The sequence below is a fragment of the Eulemur rufifrons genome, chromosome 11 (assembly GCF_041146395.1).
Source record: "Eulemur rufifrons isolate Redbay chromosome 11, OSU_ERuf_1, whole genome shotgun sequence".
Lineage (NCBI taxonomy): Eukaryota > Metazoa > Chordata > Mammalia > Primates > Lemuridae > Eulemur > Eulemur rufifrons.
Genome location: NC_090993.1, coordinates 2,277,930 through 2,302,360, shown reverse-complemented (window position 1 = coordinate 2,302,360; position 24,431 = coordinate 2,277,930). Strand labels below are relative to the sequence as shown.

Below are 24,431 nucleotides of genomic sequence, written 5' to 3'. Positions count from 1 at the left end.
AGAAAGAAATTATATGGACAGCTAAAAATATATATAGAAAAAATTAGCCGGGCATGGTGGTGCATGCCTGTAGTCCCAGCTACTCGGGAGGCTGAGGCAGGAGGATCGCTTGAGCTCAGGAGTTTGAGGTTGCTGTGAGCTAGGCTGACGCCACGGCACTCACTCTAGCCTGGGCAACAGAGTGAGACTCTGTCTCAAAAAAAAAAAAAAAAAAAAAAAAATCTGACTATTTCTGGCTCAGCCTGGGGCGGCTTTGCTACCTTGGTTCTGTAAATAAAAATAAAATTCAGCCATGCGTGGTTGCTCATGCCTGTAATCCCAGCACTTTGGGAGGCCACGTGGAGGATGGTTGAGGCCAGAAGTTTGAGGCCAGCCTGGACAACATAGTGAGACCCCCCACCTCTCCAAAAAAAATATAAAAATGAGCTGGGCATGGTGGCACACACCTGTAGTCCCAGCTACTTGGGAGGCTCAGGCAGGAGGATCACTTGAGCCCAGGAGTCTGAGGCTGCAATGAATAGTAATTACACCACTGCATTCCATCCTGGGTGACAGAGCAGAACCCAATCTCTAAAAATAAAAATAAAAGGAAATTGTCTGTAAAGCGAAGAAGGGAGCTGGTCCCCCAGGCTGCTGTGAATTCGGATCTTGCCCTCCTGCTCGGGGCTGCTGGAGGAAGATCAGGGCTCAGATGAGATGAGGCCCTCGCGGTGTTGACACTGTCTTGAGAGCAAAGGACGGGGGTGACGTGCAGGACCAGGAGGGCTGCGGGCAAGTGTGGCATCAGCACTGCCAGCCTTGGCGCTGGGGCCCAGGAAGGGGGTGAGCAAAGCGTCGGGCCACTGCGCTGTGTGGCCTTGGGCAGCTCGCTGCCCTCTCTGGGCCTGAATGATTCCCTTGTAGCCCTGGCGCGTCTGGGCAGGTGGGCCTTGGCCCTGAGGTAGCTGTCTCTTCTAATTAGAAGCCATCCAGTACGCTCTCACTTGCTTTCTTTTCTACTTCTAGCTTTTGATCTTGGTGTTTTCCATCATAAGAAGAAGATTCTGGGATTATGGCCGCATTGCCCTGGTGTCAGAAGCAGACAGGTAAACAGGACACACTGCTTAGCGTGTGCGCGTGTGTGTGCAGACGTGTGCGCGTGCGTATGAGTGTGTGTGTGCGTGTGAATGGTTATGCGTGTTTGTGTGCCACTGGAACGGGCTGGGGGCTAATGGCAGCCTCTGTGTGGGCAGGGCCCCCCGTGACGATGACGTTAGATTGTGTTCGTCGGCCGTGTCTGCCAGGCCTGTAGCAGAAACCGTGTTCTCTCTGCCCCTCACCACGCCCGCGAGGTCAGCCTTGTTACCCTCATGGTGCTCACAGAAGATCAGGGCCCGGGCTGTGGCCGTGACCGTGTTGGCTGCAGGCTGGTTGCTTTAGATACGTAGGGTTGCATCATCAGCTAAGGGGGATGCCCATTTTCTTTCTCACCTTGACTGTTTTCAAGTGCACCGTCTGTGAAGTTCATGAGCCAGGGCCGGGCCCGGGTGAGGCGGGTCGGGGCCGGCTTTATGAGTTCCTTGCAAAGCCCGGGCTCGCTCAGCCAGACCTCAGGTCCTTCCGGTTCCACCCTGGGCTCTGCGGGCTCTCTGTTCATGTCACACGGAGGGTGAAAGAGGATTCTAGATCTGCACCACTGGCCGTTCCAGCCCCAGCTGGCTGCTCTCACCCCAGGATCTTGTGATGCAGCAACAGGAAGTGAGCGGGCAGAACTCAGTGACAGGTCCCAGCCGCCCGCCCGGCGCCTCCCAGGGGGCTCACCAGGCAGACCCTCCGCCCCTGTGGACCCCGTGTGGGAGGGGTGAGTGGGGGAGGGGACCTGCAAGTGACCTTCCTTCCCCACGGTCTCTGCTCTGGCATTTTTGAAAGTCCGAGGCGATGACCTTGGACCACTGGGGACAGTTTGGGACATCTGATGCCTTTACAGCACGTGCAGGCTGAAGAAGGGCCACGCACTGCGATAGAAAAGAGCGCCTGGGGCCAGGAGGCCCTGCCACTCACACTTACTGGGGTTGGTGTCCTGCCCTCCTTTCCCCACAGGGTTAACTGTGAAGGCTGAATGAGACAGCGTCTCTGCAGATGCTTTGAGAGTTGACGTTCATTATGTTTGATCCCATTAGAAGTGGGACGGTGGGGCCAGGGGTAGGAAAAGAGAAAAAAAGCAAAAATTCACATCTTGCAAATGCTTCAAATTCACAGTGAACAGGGTGTTTTTGGGGGGTACTCAGAAGAAAGAATCTGGGATGGGTATGGTGGCTCACACCTGTAATCACAGCACTTTGGGAGGCCAAGGTGGGAGGATCACTTGAGGCCAGGAGTTCAAGACCAGCCTGGACAACATAGTGAGACCCCTGTCTCTGCCAAAAATAAAAAAATAGTAGCAGAGCTTGATGACACTCGCCTGTAGTCCCAGCTGCTTGAGAAGCTGAGGCAGGAAGATCGCTTGAGCCCGGGCATTCAAGGTTGCAGTGAGCTATGATTGCACCACTGCACTCCAGCCTGGGCAACAGAGTGAGACCCCATCTCTAAAAAAAAAAAAAAATTTGAAAAGAAGAAAGGATGTGATTAAAATGCCACAGTATAAAATGCTATAGTTTGTCAACTCTAAAATGCCCATTTTGATATTTTCTCGTCTCTGAAATTGGGATGCTTCTTATTATCAATGGTGGCCGTAGTTTAATTGGCAGCATTTTTTCTTTCTTAGTGATGGATAAATTAATTTTGTACCTTACAACCAGTGGTGCCTTAGAGTTGATAAAATACAGTATTGATCCCAAGTTTTATTTGATATATTAGGAAATATGTCGTAAACAGGCAGCACTTCGAAGTCACTTTGGGTAGACTGTTGCCGTGCTGAGGCGTGAGGCTGTGGGCACAGAGGTGGTCTGTGGATGCCCTGAGCTCGTGTCATTCATTCCGTGTCACACAGAGTTTATACCATCCCTGGGAATGGTCACCGTCCTCAGCGCTAGTGTTCGCAGAGTAAGTTATATTTTCTCCCTGCCGTTGAGGACTGGTAGCTTTGGTCCTGAGCTCCAAAAGACAGCAAAACACTGGACATAATCTTCTGACTTTCTAAAAAATAATTATCTGTCATTTTTTTCCTTTTGTGTCTCTAGCGAGTCCAGATTTCAGAGATTGTCATCAACTTCCTCCTCAGGGCAACAAGACTTTGAAAATGAGCTGGTTGGTGTCTAAGGGACCGTTGTGGTTGTGGCTGGGGTAGCAGGTGGGGACCGGCAGTGACGATGGGGGTGCAGGGCAGTGACACTCCTGACTCGGCGGCTAACTCGGTGCTGCGGGTCTCGAGGGGCAAGTGCTGGGGAAGCTCCTCTCTGCAGCAACAAGGCGCCCGAGCTTGGGAAATGCCGGGGGCAGATGGCAGCTGGATGACCCGGGACTGTGAGGCTCGGTGAGCTCACGGCAGAAGGGGCTGTGGAATCCCCGGGGCTTCCTTAGCGCTCGTCTCTCTGATCACACGTAGGTTTTGGATGACAGTTAATTATTGACTCGCCTGGCAGATTATGAGCCCAGCGTGGCCAAGAGCCCAGCCTTTACCCGGCCTGTTCCCAGCACCTGATACCTAGTAGGTGCTGAGTGAATGATGAACCAATATTTGTCTTTCCCAGCTGGGTAACAGCCCAGCTCTAGGGAGTGTTAAGTTTAAGAGTTACAAGGGACAATAAAACCTACAGACACCATTGTCCCCTCTGATTCCCGCTGCAGGGGGGCCGTCCAATCAATTAGGTTTATTTCGTCTCTCTTCCCATCTCTTATCATTTTGAACTAATCAAACAAAAGCCCACACCACTTTCTCCAGAGCTGCCCTGAGCTTTCATCAGCTCTTGATCCAAGTTTTGTGATTGGACCATGAAATGGCCCAAACTGGAGAGGTTTTAGCAAGAATTCCAGGTACAGGGTGCATATGGCAAAAGACTGGGAGCATGTGGACCCTGTCCTGTTTGGGACAAGGGGGCAGCTTGCTGAATAGGGGACAAAAGCTCTGTTACTATACAACGGAACGTTAAATGGTTATTTAATGTCACGGACAATGGTTACATCCGCCTCCCAAAGACACAGATGCTGGAAGCCAATCCCTGCTGTCTCTGTTTGCAGGGCTGCTGCCCCTGGCTGACGGCGATCTTCCGCCTGCAGTGAGTACCCCTGGGCCCTTGTTTGGGCTGGTTTGTTTGGGTGTTTGGCCAATCGAGGAGCCAAGATGCTTGACCCTAAGAGGGAGTCTCCTAGATACTTTTTAGTTCAAGTTCAAAGCAGTATGTGGGGGCTGAGAATAAAGGTGACCCAGGTAACCCCTGGGGTCAGGGACACTGGGGGAGGAGGCCCCTAGGATGGACCCTCCATGCTTCAGAGCACCGAGTTCCTGCTGGGGCTCCGGGTGTCCCACGGGGTTCTGGAAGGTGGCAATGAACTTGATCATTTCAGCATAGTCAGTGGAAATCCTATGTTCATCTTTCATAATGCTGCACGAGCTAATTAACCCTAACTTTTTTGCTTTAGGCAGGAATTATTCTACTTAATGTTTAACTTTGATTAGATGTGGATGGAGGCTTCTAGGCAGCTTTGCATGTCTTTGAATCGGTGAAAAGTGAAGACAAAATACGTTCCCCTCACTTGGTTAAAACAGTTGAGCACTGATGTGGGTCTCAGCTCCGCCACCTGCTGCCGGGTTCCACCGACCCCAAGGAGCCCTTGCCGTGAGAGGCGCGTTATTTTAAGAACAAGAAAATGCTGCCAGTTGAGCCACCATCAGCTGCAACTGTAGGGTGCACCCGATTTCAGGGGTGTTGAAATATGAAAAGGATATCCTAGAATCGGTGCAATACAGGGCTTGAATAAGTCCTTGTCTCTGGGCCTCAGTTTCCCCAACTGTAAAAGGAGGCTGAGGATAACACACACTTGGCTTGATTCAGAGGAGCTAACACACGTTGAGAGCGTGTTGTGAGTGGGCAGGTTTGGCAGGAGCTGCTCCCAGGGGAGCTGGCGGGAGGAGAAGTCCCTGAGCTCCGGTCTGGAGCAGCGGGAAGCAGGAGGAGAGGGAGCTTATTTAGAAGTGAGAGCAGTGTGGTTAGTTGCAGAGGTTTGCCCTCAATATCAACAAGTGTACCTCTGGGCATGCACCGGTCCACGCCCTGCACTGGGCGTGTGACCCTCGCCGTGTCCGTGGAGCTGCCTTTTTGTGCGGAAGCACCAAGCTCTGGCCAGCGCAGTGCTTCCCCGGCCTTCTGGAAGCAGGGCCCTCAGGAGGTGGGAGAGAGCGGAGCACCCTGCCCTTCTCCCTCGGCAGCACGGAAGCCTGGCCGGCTGAACCCAGGATTTCCTGGGTCCCCGGCTGACCCAGAGCCTCCACGCGTAGCGCTCAGAGGGTGGGAAAGGGTGGAGCAGGCCACCTCCCCATCTCGGGGGCCAGGGCAGGGACACAGCGAGGGAGGCAGGGGCAGTAGGACAGACTGAGACTGTTGGAAACCTTGGCTCCACCTGACTCTCCCAGCCCGCCTGCGGGGGAGATGGGAGAAAGGGCGGGGCCGGGGGACAGACGCGTTCCCAGCGTCATTCCCGATGGGATTCCCAGCGGCCATCGTGTCACAGAAGCAGGGGGAGCTGCGGAAGACTGCACGCATGCGCCTCACCTGTGCACAGAAACATACACAGCTCGGGCACGGATGTTTCTAGCAATATCGGGGGAGCCGTGGCAGTTCCTGCACCCAGAGAACGGCGTAGGGGCTGAGAGGGTGGGCTCTGGGCTCACGTCATAGCTCTGCTGTGTGATCCTGAAAGCTGTGTGATCCTGAAAGTGACACAGTTTTTCTGTGCCTTTATTTCCTCATATGTTAAAAAAAAAAAAGTGGGGACAATAATCGAGCCACCCCGTAGGATGCGGTGAGGATTGAGATGCTCCACGCGGGGGCCTGGGGCCGGGGCTGTCCTGTGCTCACGCGACTCCCTGTGTGTCTCTGCCAGCGACGACCAGATCCTGGAGTGGTGTGGGGAGGACGCCATCCACTACCTGTCCTTCCAGAGGCACATCATCTTCCTGCTGGTGGCCGTCAGCTTCCTGTCGCTGTGCGTCATCCTGCCCGTCAACCTCTCGGGAGACTTGCTGGGTAACCGCCCCCCGGTCCTCCTCTGTGTGGGGGGCAGGGCAGCAGCCCCCGGGGACGGGGCTCGTGGTGAGGGACCCCGGGAGTCACGCTCCAGCTCAGACGTGGGACGGTCTCAGGGTGACTTTCTGAACTTCCCCACGTGAGTGAAGATCCGGAGAAGAATCTAGCCCGAGCCTGGGCCCCTCATACGGATTTCTGGTTCTATCTAAGTAGGAGGAAAAACCTATGCTTTATAGAGGCAGGAGCTTTCGGAGAGTGTTCTATACTTTCCTGGCTTCACCCGAATCAGGAGGCCACACTCGGTAGACCCCAAATAGGTCTGATTCGGTGAAAGTCAGAGCGTGCCATCGTGTCTAGGGGCAGCCGCGGGAACGCAGCTTCCAAAGTGCCTTCTCGAATCTACTCACGATGCCCAGTGAGTCTCAGCCTTGGTGTTGGTGACAACTTAGGGGGTTTCTAGTTTTATCAAAGTAAGATGAATTCAAATTTGGACTTTACCCGCAGGGCAGGGTGAGAAGTTATCAGGGAGCGTCTTGGAGTAAAGCAGAGGCCTTGGTGGCGTAGCTTGGAAAGGACTGGCCTGGGCGTCTTGCGTTTCTCCTCCCCAGGGGTCCCCAAGCCAGGCCCGATTAAGTCCCCTCCTGCTTTCCAATTGTTACCCGGGAACTAAGTGTCTCTGCTTTTCTGCAGACAAAGACCCGTACAGCTTTGGGAGGACGACCATCGCGAACCTGCAGACCGAGTGAGTGTGGCGCGGTGGGTGCCGGGGGACACCAGGCAGAAGCCGGGTTCCGGGCCGGGGTGGGCCAGAGTGCGCCGGCCGACGTCAGAAAACCCCAGGAGGCCGGTGTGCCGTGTGTCACTGGGCCGTGGGCACGGCCACGCCACAGGCAGATGCTGTTTTGAGGGGGGATTTGATGAAACACAGGGGACCCCGTGGATCTGAAGCTCGTTTGTCAGGGCGAGGGGGTGCTCCCTGAAGTGCTCCCTCGGGGCCGAGGGGCAGTGGCCGCTTGCCTGCGCGGGAGGATCCGTTGGGATGATGCCGCCGACCGTCAGCCCCCTGCCCGCTGCGGGCAGCCAGGCCCCAGCCCTGCACCCCGGCCCCCGCCCGGGCCCCCGCCCTGATGGCACACGTGTCCCCACAGCAAAGACCTGCTCTGGCTGCACACCATCTTCGCCGTCTTCTACTTGCTGCTCACCGTGGGCTTCATGCGGCACCACACGCAGTCCATCAAGTACAAGGAGGAGAGCCTGGTGAGCGCCGCCGGGACGCTTTGTGCCGGGAGGGCCTCCCACGGCCATGCCATGCCCCAGGCGTGACAGCGGGGAGCTCAGGGAGGGCCCTCCAGTGCGGCTCCCGTAGGCATGCTCACACCTGGCTGCCGATGCTGCTGCTGCTTCCGCTTCCTCCTCTTCCTCCTCCCTCCTCCTCCCTCCTCCTTCCTCCCTCCTCCTCCTCCCTCCTCCTTCCTCCCTCCTCCTTCCTCCCTCCTCCTTCCTCCCTCCTCCTCCTCCCTCCTCCTTCCTCCCTCCTCCTTCCTCCCTCCTCCTTCCTCCCTCCTCTTCCTCTTTCCTACCTCCTCCTCTTCCTCCTTCCTCCTCCCTCCTCTTCCTCCCTCCTCCTCCTTCCTCCCTCCTCCTCCTCCCTCCTCCCTCCTCCTCCTTCCTCCCTCCTCCTCTTCCTCCCTCCTCCTCTTCCTCCCTCCTCCTCTTCCTCCTTCCTCCCTCCTCTTCTTCCTCCTTCCTCCTCCCTCCTCTTCCTCCTCTTCCTCCTTCCTCCTCCCTCCTCTTCCTCCTCTCTCCTCTGCCTGTCTCCCTCCTCCACCCTCCTCCTTCCTCCTCCTTCCTCCTCCTTCCTTTTTTCTTCTCTTCTTCCTTCTTTTTTCTTTCTCTTTCTCCTTCTTCTTTTTCCTCCTCCTCTTCCTTCCTCCTCTGCCTCCTTCCTCCTCTGCCTCCCTTCTCCTCCACCCTCCTCCTCACTTCCTCACTTCTTTCTTCTCTTCTTCCTTCTTCCTTCTCTTTCTCCTTCTTCTTTTTCCTCCTCTTCCTCCTCTCCCTTCTCCTCCTCCCTTTCCTCTCCCTTCTTCTTCTTTTTTTTTTTTTTTTTAATTTCCTGGTACATCCTTTTGGACATTTCCCCCTCTTTCTGCCAGCTCGCCCTTTGCCTGGTGGGGTCTGGCTTGTAGTTACTGATGCTAAGGAGAGAAGTTGGGGTTGGGAGCAGCGCTTTCTCTTGGCACCCCAGCTCGACAGGGCAGGGGAGCATCTGTGACTTGGTTCCAGGCCGGGGTCCTCCTCTGATCAGCCGTGTGACCCCCATTTCAGGTTCTTTCCCCCTTTTTAGGCTCTTTCTCAGCTTCCTGCCATAGCGTTGGCTCTATAGGGCTGCTTTGGAAAGGGATTCTTTGTGTAGGCTGGAGGATGTGTAAATATTAGCATAGTGACATGCCCCGGGCCCTCCCAGGCCACAGAAGGCGAGAACATGAGCCTCCCGATTTCCTGCCGTCATCTTTCGGGAGGCTCGGACAGGGCAGGAGACTGGGCCCACCCGGAAACTGGCTTGTCCCAGTGACTTTTCTCCCTGGCGTGTTTCTCCGACAGGTGAGGCGGACGCTGTTTATCACGGGACTCCCCAGAGACGCCAAGAAGGAGGCTGTGGAGAGCCACTTCCGGTAAGTGGGGCTGGGCCCAAAGGGGAGCCGAGTCCCCCAGGCAGGACCAGCTGGGTCCCGGGGGCACAAACCTTAGGTGAGCACCTTCCGCCTTTCACTTGGGTGTCCAGGTGAGATCCCAGAAGGGCCTGGCCCTGCCGCACAAGTATCGAGTGGCTCCCGTGCGCCGGCTTTGCTGGTGCCATGTGAGGGTGGAGCTGGGTGGCCCATCCTCCGCCAGCAGCCACGGCTGCCCCACGGGACCGCGTCTTCTGGCGTGTGGCCCAGGGTGCAGGTGCAAATAAACGTCATGAGAGCACACAGGAAGAGAAAACGGTTCGCCCTGGGCTTCTCAGAGTCAGCTTTGTAGAATAAGAGATAAGTGAGCTGAGCTTTTGCACCGACCCGCAGAGCTGGAGTCCCGGGGGGACCTCAGGGCCACCTGCATGTGTTGGTTCATCACCCACTCAGCAGGGGTCTGTTGAGTGAGCACTCTGTGTTGGAGTCCAGACTCTCCCTGGCAGAAACTCCTTTCTGGCAGCCCCTGTGGAGCAACTGCGCCAACAATTCCTGCAAGTAGAGGTTGGAGGAAAGGCTTTCCGTGAGAGAAGAAGGTGGTTTGATTTTTTTTCAGCCTTTTTTTTTTTTTTTGGTGAGACAGGGCCATGCTCTGTTGCCCAGGCTGGAGTGCAGTGGTGCGATCATAGCTCACAGCAACCTCAAACTCCTGGGCTCAAGCGATCCTCCTGCCTCAGCCTCCTGAGTAGCTGGCGCTACAGGCATGCGCCACCACATCCAGCTAATTTTTCCTTTTTTTTTTTTTTTCTGTAGAGATGGGGTCTTGCTATGTTGCCCAGGCTGGTCTTGCACTCCTGGCCTGAAGTGATCCTCCTGCCTTGGCTTGCCAAAGTGCTGAGATTACAGGCATGAGCTACCACATCTGGCCTAGAATCATTTTTCTCTATTCTTTGAAACAACTCCTCAAAGTTGCCAGCTGGGCAACATGTGGAAGCAGCAGTAACATTTACTGTGTAACCTTAAAGAGAGAAAGTCCCCGCACTGCCATGCAAACAGTGTGACTCATACCTGCCCCTGTGTTAGGCCTGTTAAGTGAACGCAGTTGCGATCCACGGGGATGGACGTGTGGACCTGCCTTGCAGCAGGGATGCTTCAGCTGGAGTTCTTGTCTTCACAGCTCTTATTGGGGCCAGAAATTGTCCCACTATTTAATTGAATGATTGACAGTCTATGGGCTGTCTGTCTTACTAAAAACTAAACTCATCCTGGCTCAGTTCCCAGCACCTAGAACGCTGCCGGGCACACAGCAGCTGGGGATTTACACGGTCCTGGAATTCCTGGGAGTTCTGTGCACATTGTGTGTGTGTGTGTGTGTGTGTGTGTGTGGTGTGCAGCCATTGAGTGGTGGCTACGGCATTGTCTTTGGAGGGGGGGCTGCCCGTAGTCACCTCCCGGCTCAGACACTCACTGGCTGTGTGACTTTGGGCACAAGCCACTTAACCTTTGTGGGCCTTGGTTTGCTCATCTGTAAAATGGGGACAAAACTGCCTGGGTCGTGATGAGGATCACGTAAGTTAGTGTATGTAACAGCACCTTGCCGGTGGTGAGTATGTGAGTATTTTGCCGATTGTTAGTATGTATGTAGACGTTTTCTGGGCTGCGGGTCTTTTGCTTTCTTCAGACCCTCTAAAAGGCCTGTGACCTTCAAAAAAGCTACAAACAGAACAGGCTTCAGTGGGGGCCCCGGGCAGACACTGAGCTAGAGCAGACAGTAAAGCTGTCCCTTTGCGAGGCGAGAGGGGTGTGAGAACTGTCGGCCGACGGAAAGCCGGGTGGGTATAAACCGTCAGTTCTGGGCAGTTAGTTTCACACTGGTAAAAAGGCTCTTTGCATTAACTGTCAGAGTCTCCCCTTCGGAGGGACAAAAGGCAAGGAGAAAAGGGGTCTCCGCCGGCACGGAAAGCGGCACTGTGCTCGCTCTGCCGTCCTTCCCCGCGGACACGCGGGCGTCTCCAACGGCGTCTTCTGTCCCCTCCCCTCCCCGGCCGCAGGGACGCGTATCCCACGTGTGAGGTGACAGATGTGCAGCTGTGCTACGACGTGGCCAAGCTCATGTACCTGTGCAAGGAGAGGTGAGGGGGCGGCGGGCTGGCCTGGAGCTTTCTGAGCCCCGCCCCGCCCAAGATGCCACCTCCTTCCTTCTGGCCTGGGGTCCCCCAGCTGGGACGGTGTGGGGACCCCCTGCCCCTTCCTTGTTCAGAAAGCCGACTCTCCCTTTCCTCTTGGCGACCGATGCTGGGCTGTGGGTGTGGGGCCCGGGCCACCGGATGGTGAGTCCCAAGCATGTGCGTCGGGCTCTGCCCCGCAGGAAGAAGGCCGAGAAGAGCCTGACCTATTACGCGAGCCTGCAGGCGAAGACGGGCCAGCGCACCCTCATCAACCCCAAGCCCTGCGGCCAGTTCTGCTGCTGCGAAGTGCGGGGCTGTGAGTGGGTGAGGGCTCTACCCCCTCCCCCACCGTGGGGACTGCGGGCGCTGGCACCGGGGTGCCCTGACACCTGCCCAGGGCCACGTCATCCCAAGGGGACGTGTCTCTGGCAGGAGGACGCCATCTCCTACTACACACGCATGAAGGACCGGCTGCTGGAGAGGATCACGGAGGAAGAGCGCCACGTCCAGGACCGGCCCCTGGGAATGGCCTTCGTCACCTTCCAGGACAAGTCCATGGCTACCTAGTGAGTGTGGGCATGTCCCAGGTGCCCTCTTGGGTGACTCCCTGTCCCTGCTGAGATAACTGGCTGTCCCTCTTGGGTGGCGATGGTGCAGCTGGCCCACCGTTGCTGGGATTTGTCGTGGCGTGTCCGCCTCCTGCGCAGGCGTGGCTGGGGACACCCTTCCGCGCTCACTGTCGGCAGCCCCTCCTGGGCTGATGCGGTCTGGCCCCGCCGGGCTCCCCCAGCCGTGCGGATCCATCCCGCTGGCTCTGCGTTCTCCCGGGGGACGCGTGCGCCCTCCTTCCAGATCTCCACTCGGGAACCACAGATCCTGCTGCTTGTGGACTCCCCGTCTTCCCAGAGACGCAAAGCTGACGGGGAAGACCCCCGGGGCACTCCAGGGTGCTCCGTGCCATGGGGGTCCTGGCCTTGGGGAGTGGCTTTTCCTGGAGCCCCTTGGCACGGGGCTCTGAGCTCGTAAAATGCTCTCAAGCTTTGGGAGCAGCAGGGGCAGGTCGGGAGAGGCATGCAGAAAGGAGTGACCAAGCCAGGGTCCCCTCGCCTGCTCCCCCTGCCCCCGGCATCACCGGGCATCGTGACCCTGAGAGGTTCCCTGCAGGGCTTCCTGCCTCACTGCAGACGCTGGGGTGGGAGGAAGGAGGAAGGGTCTTCTGAGACAGGAGTCGAGGGGCCGGTGGGTTCCTTACGGGAGGCTAAGCGGGGGAAAGCTGCAACCCATTGAGAGGGCGAGGGTCGCCGTGGGAGTCCCGGGGAGGGAAGTTGGGGAACAGGCCACGTGGGCTGATGCTCCTCCCCAGCCCGGGGAGGAAGCAAGGGAGTGAGAGGCCTGGCGGCAGGCTGAGGTCAGAGCTCCACGTCACGGGCAGGGCGGAGGGGAACGGCTCCCTGGAGGGAGGAGGGTGTGCTGGGGGCTGTTGGCCTCAGTTTCCTGTCTGTGAAATGGGAATAGTAGTTCCTTGCTTGCAAGGTGGTTGTGAGGATTAAAAACAAAATCCTCCACGTAGTATGCCAAGCGTGGCAGCTGTTGCGTGGTGTGAATAATAATAATAAAGCAAAGACCCTGTGCTACAAGCCTCCCGCTCTTACTCAGTCCCATTTGCCGTGGACATATGTGGCGCCCTGGTGGGCAGGGCCTGAGCGTGTCCGCGTTCCCCGGCAGCATCCTGAAGGACTTCAACGCCTGCAAGTGCCAGGGCCTTCGCTGCAAAGGGGAGCCCCAGCCGTCCTCCCACAGCAGGGAGCTCTGCGCCTCCCAGTGGACGGTCACCTTCGCCGCTTACCCCGAGGACATCTGCTGGTGAGTCCCCAGGCCAGGGAAGGGGCGGGAGAGAGGCCTGGGGTCCCGGCGGGGACTGCCCGTCACCCGGAGCGCAGGTGTGACCTGCCGTTCAGTGGATGTCTACACACGTCTGCAGCGCTCTGGGCCCGCGCTGGCCTGTGCCCGGTGTGGCCGACCGGGGCGTCCACGCCCAGCGCCTCCCTCTGCGTTACTCGCTAGCGTTCAGGCGCCGTCCGGCAGAGATGTAATGTGAGCTTGTGTATGATCTTAAATTTCCTAGTAGCTGTGTTAAAAAGGTAGAAACAGTGGGAATTCATTTTAATAATTCATCTCTCCCCATATACCCGAAATGTTATTTCAACATGCCGTCAGGTTTTCAAAAATTTTGAGATGTTTTACATTCTTTTTCTTGCTTAGTCTTGGAAATCTGGTGCGTGTTATACACTCGTAGCACCTCTCAATTCAGACCAGCCACGTTTCAAATGCTCGGTAGCCACATGTGGCTTGTGGCTCCCATGTCGGACGGTGCAGCCTTAGCCTGGGGGACAGGCTGGTGAGCCGTGTCCACGGAGGCCCTAGGTGAGCCTTGGGCACGAGGCCGCAGGTGAGGCACCCCCAGCAGAAGCCCCAGCAAGCTGCCTGTCCAGTTCCTTGCACGGAATGAGCTTCGGGTGCGTGTCCCCTCTGAGTTCTTTTTTTTTGAGACAGAGTCTCGCTCTGTTGCCCGGGCTAGAGTGAGTGCCGTGGCGTCAGCCTAGCTCACAGCAACCTCAAACTCCTGGGCTTAAGCGATCCTCCTGCCTCAGCCTCCCGAATAGCTGGGACTACAGGCATGCGCCACCATGCCCGGCTAATTTTTTCTATATATATTTTTAGCTGTCCAGATAATTTCTTTCTATTTTTAGTAGAGATGGGGTCTCGCTCTTGCTCAGGCTGGTCTCGAACTCCTGAGCTCAAACGATCTGCCCTCCTCGGCCTCCCAGAGTGCTAGGATTACAGGCGTGAGCCACCGCGCCCGGCCCCCACTGAATTCTAGTTCAGCCTCTGCAGTTTTGCCCGTAGGTTCATAGGGCCTCCTAAACCGGGGTTGGCTTGTGGGTCTGTTCTGGGTGGGGGTGAGACCAGGGCAGGTGCCAGCTGTGCCTCTGCTCCTTCGTCCCTCCCTCCCTTCTCCTGGCACCCCAGCCCGAGGTCCCCTTGGGAAGAATGTGTCGTTAGTCACAGAGCATTGCAGACATGTCTAAGAAATGCCATGTTGGAGCGTGTTTGGTCTGCTTGGTGCTCCTGGCATCTCTTTGGGTAGGTGCTGGCCAGACTTTATCAGGGGAGCCAAGTCAGGGAATAACCTTTCCACATGAGCTCAGATTTGCATCTGACCTGAGATCTGGCCTTCCCGTAGCTTAAGGTCAATGCAGAGAACTTGCCTTTACTCTCGAGGTCCAAATGAGCCTCAGCCGGAGCCCCAGGGCTAGTCTCTTGGCCCGCCTGAATCTGACCTTCCGACCCACCTAAGCCACGGGCACTGGGAGATAAGCCTCGGGGCCCGTGTCCCCCCCACCCCGCAGGAAGAACCTCTCTATCCAGGGCCTGCGTTGGTGGCTCCAGTGGCTGGGGATCAACTTCATTCTCTTCGTGGTGCTGTTTTTCCTGACCACGCCCTCCATCATCCTGTCCACCATGGACAAGTTCAACGTCACCAAACCCATCCACGCACTGAATGTGAGTGACCATTCTGCAAGGCCCATCCCAGGAGGGCTGGCTGGAAGAGGGCGCGGTGGCTGGTGGGGGAGGAAGAGGGGCTGAGGGGTGTGGGGGGACTACACCGGGAAGCCACGTTGCTCAGCTCACGCCTGTGAGTCTAAGCCCTGAGCAGGCATGGCCGTGTCTCTTACGATGTCTTTATAGTAATGCAAAAAAAAAAAAAAAAGGCCGGGCACGGTGGCTCACGCCTGTAATCCTAGCACTCTGGGAGGCCGAGGCGGGTGGATCGCTCAAGGTCAGGAGTTCGAGACCAGCCTGAGCAAGAGCGAGACCCTGTCTCTACTAAAAATAGAAAAAAATTATATGGACAACTAAAAATATATATATAGAAAAATTAGCCGGGCATAGTGGCGCATGCCTGTAGTCCCAGCTACTCGGGAGGCTGAGGCAGGAGGATCGCTTGAGCTCAGGAGTTTGAGGTTGCTGTGAGCTAGGCTGACGCCACGGCACTCACTCTAGCCTGGGCAACAGAGTGAGACTCTGTCTCAAAAAAAAAAAAAAAAAAAAAAAGTTTTTTTTTAAATGTAATTAATCTAAATGTTGAACAATGGGGGCCACTGAAGTGGATTGAGGTGTATTCAGCCTGGTGGAATTGTTAAGTGTGCATTAAAAATTGTGCAGGCTTTGTGGCAGACACGGGACTTACGGCAGAAGCTGAATGTGGCACCGGCTCTGGGCAGTGGTCCCCGTGCGCTGCGGTGATCCGTGTGTGGCGGACACTGCACGGGCGGGGCGGGAAGGAACGAAAGGAGCTTTGTCGATTGGGGTGGCAGGATCATGAATTATTTCTTTTACATTTTACTTCCTGACAATCTTGTTATAAAATCATTTATTGTATGTAGGTAAGGGATGATTTTCAAAAATCTGAGATCAATCAGTTGACAGCTAGCCACTCCCTAAATTGGCATCTACCTAAAAAGATACTGATTTCTTATCATTAGCTTTGCTGAAATATCTCTCTGTATCCTTTCTCTTTTCTCCAGTTCCGCTTGGCATTGGTTAGGCGTCCCCTGGGAAAGCACGCCGGACGGGAGGCCCTCCTCGTCCTTGCGTTGCCATTCCCTAGCTAGCTGATGAATTCTGAGTTTTTCTTCCAAAAAACTGGAGTGAAAACACCCACCCGGTTTATACCCATGAGGTTGCTGTCATGATGATCAAATGAGCTGGTGTGTAGTTGAAGCTCTTACCTGACTCCATACATAATAATAGTAATAACCCCCCTAAGTGTATATTAAGCAATTTTGTTTAGATTTGAAGCAGATGCATGTCTACTCTTCTGCCGGTTTTTTGATGGCGAGACCAGGGCTGTTTTCTGAGGCTGGGTCTGCTGATGAGAGCTCCCCTTTGTCTGTTCTACATAAACGGCACCCTTGTTTCACTGTTTGTGATTCCAGCGTTGGTTTCCTTACAGCAAAGCAAGCATTTACAGATCCTTACAAAGCCATTCTGAATATAGAACCTTCCCAGGTATCACCCTTTGGTCTTTGACAGTTAATTTACTGTCATCGAATTCAACAGCAGTTTGTAGAGATTGGCCTTTATCAAGTCTTTTTCAGAGGCGTCCAACTTAGTTTTCCAAGAAAATTTCTCTATTTGTACGTTCCCTTAAACGGTGAAAGTAATTCAGCTCATGTCATTACAATAACAGGTACAACCAGCGTCCTCGGGGTTCGGAACAAGCACACTGGAGGCCTGAGAAGCTACAGCCAGACCAGCCGGGGTGGGGTGGGGTGGGGGTGGGGGAGGAGGGGGGTGGTGGTGCGTGGGCAGGTGGCCCTGAGAGCTCTGGTCGTCAGTGACCTCTAGGGAATGAGGAAGGTTATCTAACCTCGGCCAGATAAGTGGAGTTGAGCTGTACGTGCAGTCGCTCTCCTCGCTGTAAAAGCTGTGCCAGTGTAAGGCGCTGTTACTGTTTATTGAGCCAACGTTTCTGGGCTGCCGCCTCTGGGCCTGGCACAGTGTTGGTTCTGGGGGTCAAGGATGATCCAACCCTATTCCAGGAGTCCACTGAGCCACCATGCCAGTAGCTCACGGCTTCAGAGCCACGTGGCCCTGGCCCCTCCAACTCTCTCCGCCTGTGGACCTTGCCTCCTAGGACCCCATCATCAGCCAGTTCTTCCCGACCCTCCTGCTGTGGTCCTTCTCGGCCCTGCTCCCGTCCATCGTGTACTACTCCACGCTGCTCGAGTCCCACTGGACCAAGTGAGTTGCCGGGAGCCCCGAGGCTCAGGATGTCTCTGGCCCCCTGGCCAGGGCAATGGGCACCTAGTAGCGGCCCCGCTGGGGCACCTGGAGCTTTCGGGGGGTGACGAGCGCTCACCTCTGACGTCCCACAGGTCAGGGGAAAACCGGATCATGATGACCAAGGTCTACATATTCTTGATCTTCATGGTGCTGATCCTGCCCTCCCTGGGCCTCACCAGGTACACACCGCCTCCTGCTCTACGTTCCAAATGAGGGTCGAGTCCGGAGAGTTTGGACGCAAATCTCTAATAATATCTAAGCCTGTTGCACCCACTTGCAGCTCGGTTGTGCCGGTCCACTGGTTCTTCTGGAAATGTGATTGTTCTCCTTTAAAAAAAAACAAACCAAAGAAACAACAGCTCAAAAACAAAATTTATTCAGGACCTTCCATTTAGGAAGTGTCTAATCGTGGCTTTATCTCAAGGAAAGACATTTCTGTTAAAACAGGCCCTGGTAAGTCACGCTGTGGTATCTGGCATCGTGGAGAACAATGGTTGAGCTTGAGACTCGGCCTGTTTGCAGAGTGGCGTAAAATGAAAGCGTGTGTAGTGATGACGTGGAATCTTCTGGAAATAGACTCTTAGGGAATTCATTTGTTTTTCAGTCTGGATTTTTTCTTCCGGTGGCTCTTTGACAAGACTTCCACGGAGGGGACCATCAGGTTGGAGTAAGTATCAGCCACGCCGGGTGCCGGAGCCGCGGTCCCGGGTGAGAGTCCCACGGGGCTGGGGTGGGCTGCAGTGGGAGGGTGGGGGGCGGTGGGTGGTCTGCGCTTCCCACCAGGCGTCCTCCTCCCTGGACACAGGGCCTGGGGCTGGGCCACCCCCGACCGGGTTCCTGGTAGACACGGTGGGAGCCACCTCGCTCTGTGCTGCTCTTGCAGAAACGTGGTTCATCTTTTAGGCACAAACTCGATGAGCAGCTGTCTCTTCTGTGCTTTGAAACTGAGCACAGAGCCGCTCAGGGAGGGGAGCTGCTGGGTCTCAGTGGTGCCAGGGAGAAAGGAAGGAGAATAATAATCAAACATGACAACCAGAATGACAGTTCACTCCAGGGATTTTTTTTTTTTTTTTTTTTTTGCCAGAGAGAATGAAATTGAACTTATTGCTGATGTGTCCTTGTTAGTATTTTAAGCGAGTATCACACTCACTTAATACTAATCGCTATTATTTAAGAAGGCACGATGCTCGATGCTTTATACATCTCTTTCTCATTTAACTTTTATGATAAGCTATGGGGTCGATACTATTGTTATCTCCATTTTACAGATGAGGAGGCTGAGGCTCAGAGATGTCGAATAATTTGCCCAAGTTTACCTAACTAGTTAGGTAACTAGCTAACTACATAGCTCACTACAACCTCCAACTCTTGGGCTCAAGCAAGATCCTCCTGCCTCAGCTTCCCGAGTAGCTGGGAGTACAGGTGTGTAACACCTGGCTAATTTTTCTATTTTTTATAGAGACGGGGTCTCATTCTTGCTCAGGCTGGTTTCGAACTCCTGGCCTCAAGCAATCCTCCTGCCTCGGCTTCCCAGAGTGCTAGGATTACAGGCATGAGCCACAGGCCTGGACTTTAGGTCTTAATACAAGCCCAAAAGCCCCGAATTGACTCTTCCAAAGGAATGTTTACGGGGAAGCCTGGCTATGCTTATCCGTAAGGATGCTGTGAATTCTTTCAAATGAGTTCAGATACACAGATACACACAGACCCAAGCAGCTCCCGTCTAGGTTGACAGTGACGTCAAGATTGGCAAATCCAGTGGCAAACTCCCAGTCCTCACCCTATGTGATCTGTCAGCAGCATCTGCCGCGTTTAACCAACTGTCCTCCTTGAAACGCTGTCATCGCTCAGCCCTGGGGCTCTGGGACTCTGCTCTCTCACCCACAGTGTCTCCTCCCAGCCCCCTTGGCAGGTTTTTTCACATCTGCCCAACTTTAGATCTGGCTGCCTACAGGCTCAGCCCATGTCCCCGAGAGCCACATTCCCTCTCTGGGTGACCTCAGCTGGACCCCCGGCTTCAGTGCCACTTCACGACTACTGGATTAAAATACTCAGATGACATCCAGGTTTGCAACTCCAGCCTGTACCTCTGGGCTCTTAGATCTCACTGCTGCCTCCCCTCCATCCGGAGCGCTGCTGGGCATCACAGACGTTACCTGCCCCAAAGCAAACTCCTGTCTACCCCAGATCACCTGCTGCTGCCACTCTCCCCATCCCGCAGTGTTTGTCCAGTCGCTGCGGCATAGACCGTGCGGCTGACCATGTCTCCTTTCTTTCCCTCGCACGCTACACGCAGACCATCAGCACATCCCGACAGCTCTAAGGTAGATCCAGAACCGGGCCCTATCACACCTCCTCCGCCGCGCCCACGCGGGCTGATGGCAGTGGGCTCGGCGTGGTCTCCCGACCCCCACTCCCTCGCCCCGTCGTCATCGGACCGGCCCTCCTGCTCCAGGCCGGCCCCACCCCCTCTGTCTCATGTTCTCCCTCCCCCCTTGGCCCGCTGCTGTCCAGTCCCCGCTGCCCTTTTGCTGGTCCCTGGATGTGCCACACACACCTCCTCAGAGCTGTAACCTGCTGTTCCCTGTGCCTGGAACACCCCCTCCCAGGGGTCCGGGTGACTCGCTCCTTCACCTCCTCACATCCCTGCACCAACATCCCCTCCTGGGAAAGGCTTCTCCGACCCCCTGTACCACGGTACCCCCCACCCTGCAGCACCCAGCACCCAGCACCCTGTGTATTTGTGTGTTTGCCTGTTTGTGTCCCCAGCTAGAACATGAACTCCGAGAGCTGGGTCAGGGCTTCGTTTCATTCTCGGTGCCCAGCACGGTGCCTGGCACACGGACGCAGGGACGGGTAGAAAGCCCAGGGCCCCTTGCTCTCCCCACCCCCCCGAGAGTGGCTCTCGCTCACAGACCCGTCCGGCTCCCCAGGTGTGTCTTCCTGCCGGACCAGGGCGCCTTCTTTGTGAACTACGTCATCGCCTCGGCCTTCATCGGCAACGGCATGGAGCTGCTGCGGCTGCCCGGCCTCATCCTCTACACCTTCCGCATGATCATGGCCAAGACGGCCGCCGACCGCAGGAACATCAAGCAGGTGCTGTGCGTCCGACTCCCTCCCCCCAGCCCAGGGGCCTGTCGCCCGGTTGAGCCCGGCACCTTGCCAGTGCCAGGCTCTGTGCTAGGTGCTTCTCAGCCCGGGCCCAGGCCGAGGGGCTTCCTCCGGCCTCCGCTCTAACTCACGGGCTGACGAGAGGGCTTGGCAGTTTTGCATTTTAACCAGTCTGGCTCCACACACATATACGTACAACTAAAGGCAACAAACTCCCTTTCCGTGGGTGGCCACTTGCATAAATTCTCAGGCGTACCTCAGTTGTCAATGGCATTTTGGGCTCGTGGCGTTTACTTCGAGATTCCCCCAACTGGATGGTTGGGGTTCTCTTGCATTCTCCTCTGCCGCGGCGGGTACCTCGGGGGCAAAGTGGGAGCAGCTTTGCTTTCCTGTACTCGCTGCTCAGGTCTCCCGTGAGACGGGCACCACCGGCATCCCTGTTTCACAGAGGTGCACGCTAAGCTGGCCCGGGACCCCCGGCCAGAAGGGGCAGAGCCTGTGGGGTTCACTCCACGGTCTGTCCTCAGACCACCTCTGCCCTCTGGGCTCACAGGCCTGCTGGGTAGACAGGATGGGAATGAGGGGAACACTAGGAAAACGTGTGTCACTGTGCTTGGGGACATCTGGGTATGTGCAGAGTGAAGCTGGAGCAGGCTGGGGGGGAGGATGGAAGGAACCCACCCCCTATTTCCAAGGTCCTCCTCCAGCTGCCATCCCTTCCCCACTCGGAGTGCAGGAGGGGCGTTTGGGCAGAACAGGCCCGTGAACGCCTCACCTCTTCCTCCTCCTCCCAGAACCAGGCCTTCGAGTACGAGTTTGGAGCCATGTATGGCTGGATGCTGTGCGTCTTCACCGTCATCATGGCCTACAGCATCACCTGCCCCATCATCGCGCCGTTCGGTGAGTGGCCCTGGAGTCTGGCCCGGGCACGTGGGCACCTGATTCCACCCAGCCCCCCGGGCACAGCCATTGCTAGGGCTTCACGCGGCACCAAAACAGTAGCCACAAGAACCACAAGCTGCCAAGGAATCACACGCGACACCAAATACCATTCGTTGCTAGATGAATTCCTCCCCCGGGCCTCCCAGCTATGACCTTCCTCGCGACTTCCGGTCTGAGGTTCTCTGCCAGCTGGACCACGTCATTTTTGCTGATTCTTTAGCAGCAAGTGAGACGTGCTGCGGGAGCAGTCAGAGCTCGCAGGGTGCTCCTGCCCTGGGGGACGCCGCCTCCCCCGGGATCATCACATTTCATTCTCATCTAGCCCCGCAAGGCAGGCCCTGTTTCTGTCCCCCTTTTATAGAGGAAGAAGTTCGTATGTTCTTAGTAAGGAGGACAGCTAGGATTTGAACTTAGGACTGTTTGATTTCAAAGGCCAAGATCTTGACCACTAAAACAAAACATCTGGGACTGGCAGATGAATGGAAGATTCTAGAAGAAAACAGTCAAGAGACTGTTGGCAGCGATAGCTGAGGTTTAGGGGGAGAAGTTTTAGTTTTTCCTGCATGCTCTCTTGCATAATTTTTAAATTCTACCATATTAACTCTTTCAAAACAAAAATGTGTTTTTAAAAAAGAACTTGGCATAGTAGAAAAGGCAGCGCCCACCTGCTGTGCCCCCCTGGGCTGAGACCCTTGGGCCTCTGTTGACTGTGACAGGGCAAGGGGTGAGCCTGGGAGGGGCGGGGGAGAGTTGAGGGGCTGGGGAGAGTTGAGGCCAGATGTGTGAGCGTGAAACGGCCTGTCCGAAGGCAGTCTGGAATTTCAGTGCTCCGTGGGGACAGAATCACACGCTGCTGCTCTTTTGGGGTCAGAAGAGAGGAGGCGGTTGGGGGAGGAGGAGAGAGGAGGCGGTTGGGGGAGGAGGGGAGAGGAGGACACAGAGAAAAAACTAGCAGCTAGACTGTGACTTTGCCTAGTTTCGGGTTCAGGCGGTGGAGCAGTAGACCCGGCCTAGCCCCAGGCTGAAGGCGCCGCCCCTAAGAGTTCGGGGTCTCCAGCTCACAGCCCCACCCCCACCCCCACAGGCCTCATCTACATCCTGCTCAAGCACATGGTGGACCGGCACAACCTCTACTTCGTCTACCTCCCTGCCAAGCTGCAGAAGAGGATCCACTTCGCCGCCGTGAACCAGGCCTTGGCCGCTCCCATCCTGTGCCTCTTCTGGCTCTACTTCTTCTCCTTCCTGCGCCTGGGTGAGGGGCCCTTCCGGCCTGGGCGACCGGCCCTGGGCCTCACATTCCTGCATCCACCCCAGCCAGTCAGATCCCTCACTGCTTTAATAGCATCAACTTCGTGTCCAATCAGAACGCGGTGCCCCAGGGCGAGGGCTGGGTGGGTGGCCAATCAGAACGCGGTGCCCCAGGGGAGGGCCGTGGGTGGCCACTCAGAACGCGGTACCCAAGGGAGGGCCGAGTGGGTGTCCAATCAGAACGTGGTACCCCAGGGGAGGGCCGAGTGGGTGTCCAATCAGAACGCGGTGCCCCAGGGGAGGGCCGAGTGGGTGGCCAATCAGAACGCGGTGCCCCAAGGTGAGGGCCGGGTGGGCGTGGTGTTGGCAACCCCGCTCAGAGCTAGCCTGAGCACAGGCGCAACCCTCACGAGGGCCGGGTTGATGGTCCCAGGCATCACTAGAGGGAATATGGTCCCTTTATCAGCTCAGGGGACTGACCCAGAGGCGGAGGGGAAAGTGATTCAGATTGCTCTTGGGGGGAGGTGGGTGGCCCAGGTCTTCCCACCTCCCAGTGTGGGGGTGGAGGGGACAGGCAGGAGGGAAAACTGACTCTTGGGAAAAGGCACGTGTGACACTGCCCCAGACAGACTGGGGGACCCTCCATCCTCCCTAGCCCAGGGCATGGGAGGCTGGAGGGCACTGACCCCGCCAGGATGCTGGCAGATTGCCACTGACTGGGCGTCCCGGCCCCTGCAGTCTGCTCAGGGACAATGGTGGCCCATCAGTGGGTTGCTCCGCGTGCTCCTGGGTGTGGAGACGGGGTCCCAGCGGCTGGAGTGAGGGGCGGAGATGGAGGGGTGGGCCTTTATTTTCTGCCTGAGGGAGGTGTCTACGTCCTGCACCAGCCGTGGCCCCCTTCCTCAGCAGTCCCTCCTCTTCCTCCTCCCCCCAAAGCTGGCATCCATCTGTCCCCAGGTATGAAGGCCCCTTCCACCCTGTTCACCTTCCTGGTCGTGCTGCTCACCATCCTGGTCTGCCTGGCGTACACCTGCTTCGGATGCTTCAAGCACCTCAGCCCTCTGAACTACAAGGTGAAGCCCTGCCCCACTGCTGCCCCGCTGGGCGCCGGGAGGAGAAGATGGTGGGCTCACCCTCCACCCCTCCGCCACCCTCCCGGTATCAACGCAGGAGCAGCCTGCTCCAGATTGCATTTATCCGTGGGAAAGGCGTGGGTGGTTGGGTGCGATGTGTAGCTTCCCTGTCTCCCCGTTCCCTGCTCTCCCCCAACCCCGTCCTCCCTGGCTGCCTCGGAGCTGGGTTCCAGCTGGTACTATTATTCCGGGTGTCAACAGTCTGTTTGTTTGGAGGGTGCTGGTACAGGGAGATCAGTCGTGTTTCTCATTGCAAGTTTTTGCTGTTATCTGCAGACAGAAGAATCAGCAGGTGACAAAGGCAGCGAGGCAGAGGCCCGAGTGCCTCCACCGTTCACAGTAAGCTGTCTATGCTGCCTGACCGTGGCTGCTTGCTGCCCTGTGTCACTCTGGTTGGAACCGTCCCAGCCAGATCAGCCCTGGCAAATGTGCTTTGCTCAGCTCTTGCTAAGATAGAAGTCCCTTGATCATGTGGCAGGCAAGTTTCTGAATTAACATCAGAGGACTCCCCAGTCCCTCTGGATGTTCTAGCCTGCACATTTAAGCGCTGGGAGGATGATTCGTCTTGCCGGGATGTGTGCCCTTCCCCATTGGTTTCAGTTCCCTGCTCACTTTCTTCCTCTGTGCTTTAAATGCCTGGTGAGTCTGGGGCTTTAGTGAGGTGACATTGTAAGGTGCTAGGGTCTGATGAAGCTGTCCTGCCAACGGTGCACCTGCCTGGGCCAGGGCCTCCACCAGGCACCAAGAGGGTGTCACACAAACTCCTCTTTGAATTCAAGAACTGAACGTTGCACCTGCTTCAGAGGAAGGCATGGGTCAGGGTAGGAAGACATCAGGACCCCTTCCCTGGCTGGGGTCCCTGCTCTCAGCCTCCAGGGTCCCACTCCTCGGGAGGGCTGGGTAAGGAGACTAGAGCCACAGGAGCCCAGAGCTGTGACCGCTGGCCTTCTCGACAGACCCAAGGGCAAGACAGCGGCCGATATCAGCCAACTGTTCTTTCCAGTGGCTGCCTCCCGGGTGTCAGGCCCCCTTATCAGTGTCTGTCCTTGGACTGGCCCCAGAGGAGAAGGTCCTCACAAAGGCTCGTTACCCAGACACACCTGTGGCTGTGCCAGCCTGGCAAGGGGGAGGAAGGACAGGTGCAGG

General features: G+C 56.3%; 1 protein-coding gene across 2 annotated transcripts in view; it reads left to right on the top strand.

Moving 5' to 3' along the window:
• The window catches only part of TMEM63A (transmembrane protein 63A), a 32,777-nt gene that overhangs the window by 6,842 nt on the left and 1,504 nt on the right, over positions 1–24,431 (top strand). For both annotated transcript variants that reach the window (XM_069484512.1, XM_069484510.1), the window contains exons 3-22: positions 1,006–1,085; positions 3,159–3,225; positions 4,156–4,193; positions 6,019–6,161; positions 6,852–6,903; positions 7,310–7,418; positions 8,766–8,836; positions 10,885–10,965; positions 11,202–11,325; positions 11,434–11,567; positions 12,727–12,864; positions 14,412–14,565; positions 16,703–16,809; positions 16,944–17,030; positions 17,456–17,518; positions 19,785–19,947; positions 20,757–20,862; positions 21,989–22,156; positions 23,110–23,225; positions 23,562–23,624. In XM_069484512.1, coding sequence (XP_069340613.1) covers positions 1,006–1,085; positions 3,159–3,225; positions 4,156–4,193; positions 6,019–6,161; positions 6,852–6,903; positions 7,310–7,418; positions 8,766–8,836; positions 10,885–10,965; positions 11,202–11,325; positions 11,434–11,567; positions 12,727–12,864; positions 14,412–14,565; positions 16,703–16,809; positions 16,944–17,030; positions 17,456–17,518; positions 19,785–19,947; positions 20,757–20,862; positions 21,989–22,156; positions 23,110–23,225; positions 23,562–23,624 — 2,064 coding nt within the window. The remainder of the gene's footprint in view (positions 1–1,005; positions 1,086–3,158; positions 3,226–4,155; positions 4,194–6,018; positions 6,162–6,851; positions 6,904–7,309; positions 7,419–8,765; positions 8,837–10,884; positions 10,966–11,201; positions 11,326–11,433; positions 11,568–12,726; positions 12,865–14,411; positions 14,566–16,702; positions 16,810–16,943; positions 17,031–17,455; positions 17,519–19,784; positions 19,948–20,756; positions 20,863–21,988; positions 22,157–23,109; positions 23,226–23,561; positions 23,625–24,431) is intronic.